Source organism: Primulina huaijiensis, chromosome 9 (genome assembly GCF_012295235.1).
Source record: "Primulina huaijiensis isolate GDHJ02 chromosome 9, ASM1229523v2, whole genome shotgun sequence".
Lineage (NCBI taxonomy): Eukaryota > Viridiplantae > Streptophyta > Magnoliopsida > Lamiales > Gesneriaceae > Primulina > Primulina huaijiensis.
The window spans coordinates 22,770,957-22,776,382 of record NC_133314.1 but is presented as its reverse complement, the minus strand read 5'-3'; the positions used below and the strand labels follow the sequence as shown (position 1 = coordinate 22,776,382).

Here is a 5,426-nt window from a genome sequence, read left to right as displayed (position 1 = left end):
CGCATGTCTCCTAAACGAATTTTGTCATGAAGAAATGACTTATGAAGCATATTATTAAATATTATACATGGACCTTTTGAAAGTTATATATATGAATTTGAACAAATCTTGCTGCATTTTGGGGTTGAGTTATGTTTAATTCTCAATCTTAACACACATATGTATATATACCGATTACAATTGGATGGGGATTTTGTTTTAAGATGGAACCAAACTCATATTTAACCATAGGTTTATGTCATTGCACCTTTAATTAGGGTGTTGGCATTTATTTATTTGACATATGCACACAGACCATTTCTCATCCAATATTTACCTAAAAAGTGAAGGTAAGTAAATGTAAGAGATTAGTTAATGGTACACGAAAGTACTAACTTATTGAGGCACGATTAATGAATTATTTTTGGTACTGCAGAGATTCGAGTGAACGAGGAAAAAAGATACGGTGAAGTGACCATTTATACAGATCACTACAAATAGAAGAGAAGGGACACGTTGCACAAGTTTGTAACAAGGACGGTAACGATTCATTTGGACCAAGATTTTTATGATACTACATATATACCTCAATTTCTCCCCACTATATATACATCCCCAATGAGTTACTATATATATATATATATATATATATCAATATTATACGGTTCCTACGTTCAAGTACTTTATTATTCCTCCACAAACGTTGTTGGTGCCCATTAATCTTAATTATTACAGCTCTAAATTCAGTGACGATCGAGTTTCAAGATAGATTAGAGACATCTATTGAGATGGGAAGAAGTCCTTGCTGTGAGAAAAATGGACTCAAGAAAGGGCCGTGGACGCCAGAAGAAGATCAGAAGCTCATTGATTATATCAATATAAATGGCTGTGGAAACTGGAGAACTCTTCCGAAGAATGCTGGTTTGTTTAATTTCTTGCTGTTTTTTTTTTATTTGTTTCTTGATGTCTTAGCCGACATCAACTCATTTTTTGTTTAATGCATGTATAGGATTGCATAGGTGTGGAAAGAGTTGCCGGCTGCGATGGACGAACTATCTCCGACCCGATATCAAAAGGGGACGATTTTCATTTGAAGAAGAAGAGACGATTATTCAACTTCACAGCATCCTAGGAAACAAGTATGTAAACATTTTCAGATTTCCTCACTTTTCCAAAGATTTTTTGGTGGGTGGCTCAAAAGTTCTTAGTGTTCTTCCTTTGACTTAATAGGTGGTCCGCAATAGCTGCTCGGCTACCCGGACGAACCGATAATGAAATCAAGAATTACTGGAACACGCATATTCGAAAAAGGCTTCTACGAATGGGAATCGACCCCGTGACTCACAGTCCTCGACTTGATCTTCTGGACCTTTCCACAGTCCTGCGCTCATCTTTCTACGACAATTCGACCTCACAAATGAATTTTTCGAGGTTACTAGGTTTGCAATCTTTGATTAATCCTCAGTTGATAACATTGGCAACTTCCCTTTTATCCAGCCAGCGCCAAAACCATGAGTTTCTAACCCCCACGGCTTCACCAATCAATTATTCTTCTCAAATGCAAACCCCGATTAATCAAGATTTGCAAAACCCTAATCCTTGTTTGGATTCTACACCTTCTGCTGCTCTGTTCGAGCAAGATCAAGCTTATAACCAGTTCACTCAATACGGAGATGTCGAACAATTCTCACATATTCTTTCAGGGTTCAGTCCAACACAAGAAATCCAAGAGTTTAATGAATGGCAGCATAACAATGGAATGCCCAGAGATTTGACAGAAGATTATGTACCATTAATGAACTACGGCTGTAACGCGTCAGGCCAACATGTCATGGATCCTATAAATTCATCTTCAGAGACTCCTACTTTTCACTCCAATAATAGCAGCAATGATTTTGGTTTCCAGTCCGTTCTGTCAAATATATCGACCCCTTCATCGAGTCCAGCCCCGTTGCATTCTAATTCGAACTATATCTACGGTACTACCAGCAGCACTGATCAAGACGACAAAAGGGAAAGCAGCAGCGACATTTTTCAGTTTGAAATTTCAGATATTTTTAATGATTTCATGTAGTTTATAAATTGGTACGTTGAGCACGTAATAGATATGTTATTATAAGTTCATTCTTTTAAATAAATCCTGTTCCTAGCTATAGATTATTGAACTCAATCCAATTTTCTAGCACTTGCTACATTGTGAGACATCACATTATATTTGTTTTAATTTGTTCATTCAAAGATATGCTGTTGATGATTAAGAACACGTTATCATGATTTTGATTTGATTCTTCTTTCGATTTCTTGTCCGATTATTTATGGATTTTTATCGCTGACAAGTGACAAAAACAGTGACCACCATTAAAAAAACATGAGATGAAAACGTATGCGCACGAGCTCGAAAGNATATATAATCTTCATATCCGTGTGCCTGATATATATATCTTCAGCAAACCAGCTAACTGTCTCCTTTAAACAGGCTCTTCATTAAAGTATGTGATACATAATATAAATCAAACTTAAATAACTAAACATGGTTTCCTCGATCCCAACAGTGCTATGCCGGGGGGAGACAGTAATCGGATCGTGGCCGTTGACGTGAAGGTTATCAGAATCGCCGCCACGGGTCGTTGCATAGTTGGTGTCGATTAACTTAATGATTATATTTTCCGAAAAACAATGTAAGGGTTTTGACTTTGTATTGGAACGCGTCCAAGTATTAGAAGTCGAATAAATAGGTGGGGACCACTTTCAAAAGGTCTTTGTTTTTTATTAATAATAAAGGAGAAATAATGGCATGAGTCTTGTGTTGTTCATGTTGGTTTTAAATGAGGCGTCCGTCGAACAAAGAGACACGTATACCCAATGGTCCCACTTTGAGTTGTCAAACACGGGAGATCTCTCCTCTTTTCCTATCAAGATTTAAATTTTATTAAAAAAAACGATTTTTAGCTTTCAAATGTGTTGAAATATGCAAAATTTAATTTTCATATCAAATCAAGCATGATGTTAGATCACCCTCGTTTCCCAATGCCATGATTTGTTGAATATTTGCTCTAAGCCGCCGCATAGTGATTTAATGGTTCGAATCTCTTTTTTTTAAAAAAATAATCATAATAATAAAATTTTGAGATTCCATGTATTTGAATTAGTTATTTTTATGATGATTATGAATTATGAATTATATAATGATAAAATTTGGAAGAATTAGAAAAATAAATTAACACCAAAATTTAATTAGGAATTTGATACGAAACAATTATGTGATTATATGTAGTTTTGACTATCAAATTATCACCATTTACATCTCATATAATAAATTAGTACGATCGATCAATTAAAGCAATAAATCCTATCCGATACCACAAGCGGCATAATTTTCTATTTAAGGGGACAATACGGAGCTACGTACGTAACAAAGACTTTTCAAACTAATGCACATGATTGAGTCGCTCCAATTATTAGTATGTATAGAACACAAGGGCATACTCGTAATCTACACTTAATTGTTCGAAGCCACATAATTAACTACGAAAACTTGCGTGAGACGGTCTCATGAGTCGTATTTTTTGAGACGAATCTCTTATTTGGGTCATACATGAAAAAGTATTATTTTTTATGCTAAGAGTATTACTTTTTATTGTGAATATCGATAGGGTTGATCCGTCTCACAGATAAAAATTCGTGAGATCGTCTCACAAGAGACCTGCAAATAATTAATTCCAAATGATTTAACTATTTTATATATTATTATTATGTCGAAGTCAAATTTCTATATGTAGCTGGTTGACATAGATGCCTCATGAAAATATTATAATATAGTTAAAAGCATACGTAACAATTACGTCCCAAAAAAAAATGTGACGAATTATGGACGAAAAAGGTAGATATAGCTCTAATAAATAAACACGTAGGACGGGGAAACACACACCCAATGGTAATAAAGTAAAAAAAAAGGATTAATAGAACCATAGACAAACGTGTAGAGATGACAATGTGTCGGATTTTAATAGAATTTCATATTACCTGTCCCCGTCCTCATTTATTATATTCATTAACATCATCGTCTCCATAATTCAATATCATCAACATCATGGTCTCCATATACATAGAAAGATAGGATGTTTATATCCTATCAAATATCATATTACCATCTATAAATGTATTTTCTCTAATTTCATTTATTTCGAGTAAATTGTTGATAAAATAAAAAAATATAAAAATTAGCTAATTAAACATTATAGAAAAAATTTATCCTAAAATCATCATCCAAAAAAAAAATCAATTCTATACTGATAATTTTTTTCATACAATCCAACTAATATTATTCAACTAAAATATATTAGAAATAACAACATAACCGAAAAATCGTATATATATATACGATTATATATATATATATATTTAATCAGTTATTCGGATAGGATATTGTAAGATTATTTAAGATCCATCTCCATTCTCATATCTGATTATCTATTTTTTTTTAATGACGTACTATTTTATCCTCCTTTCAGGTTGGATGTCCATCGAGTTTACTAACTCTCCAAAAACACCTGTGTACATATTTGGCAACAGTAATTAAGTGTCTCTTTCATTCAAATCCCTTTCTAGCGCGACCGCCCAAAGAAAAACGCTCTGAACAGTAAATATAATTTTTTTATTTACTTACTGTGTGTTGTGCTATAATTTGCTCTTTAATTAACAACATGTATATGAAAATCATTAAAATTCGATTCCCATGTTAATATCCTTTTCTCCTTGTTACATATGGTGTGTCTGCTGTAGTTTATCTGATTAATATAATTTACAATATGTTATTTTAGGAGTTACTGAGCGCGTAAAAAAACAATCACTAAAATTCAAAGGAATTTTTTCCTGCTAAAATCTGTCGACGATCTTTAAAAAAAAATTCAATGAACAGAAAACGAAATACTCATGCATTTCTTGTTGTCATTGAAGAAAAAGGAAGCTTGAAACTATTCGGAACTTTTGGACTATAAGGCTCCGTTTGAAGTTAAATATAAGATAATATATAGTATATAGATTAATAATATAATATAATAAAAATAAATAAAAATGATAGATAATATAATATTTGATTTGATTGATAAATAATAGTTTGTTTGATTTGATTGTTTAAATTTGAGATAAAGTGATAAATTATCCTTTTGTTTTTTTAATAATTAATAAAATATTGATAATATTATTTATTAATGATAATTATATAATTATAATTTAATGATTTGATTAATATTAGATAAATAATTAATGATTTGATTGATATAAGATAGATAAATTATATATATTTGTTTAATTAAATAATTAAACGATCGTTCACACTCAATGAGTAGCTGCTGATGTGATTCTGCAGTAGTGGGGCTGAACAAATATTTATTGATTTCTATTTTTTTGGTCTAAATCACTTTGATAATTTGTACTTTAACAATATC

General features: G+C 32.0%; 1 protein-coding gene across 1 annotated transcript; it reads left to right on the top strand.

Moving 5' to 3' along the window:
* Window positions 1-646: 646 nt before the first annotated feature.
* Window positions 647-2,223, top strand: LOC140984186 (transcription factor MYB41-like). The gene is made up of 3 exons (XM_073451433.1): window positions 647-900; window positions 989-1,118; window positions 1,210-2,223. Exons 1-3 carry the CDS (start codon window positions 768-770, stop codon window positions 2,051-2,053), a joined length of 1,107 nt encoding a protein of 368 aa, XP_073307534.1. The 5' UTR covers window positions 647-767; the 3' UTR covers window positions 2,054-2,223.
* The last annotated feature ends 3,203 nt before the right edge of the window (window positions 2,224-5,426 follow it).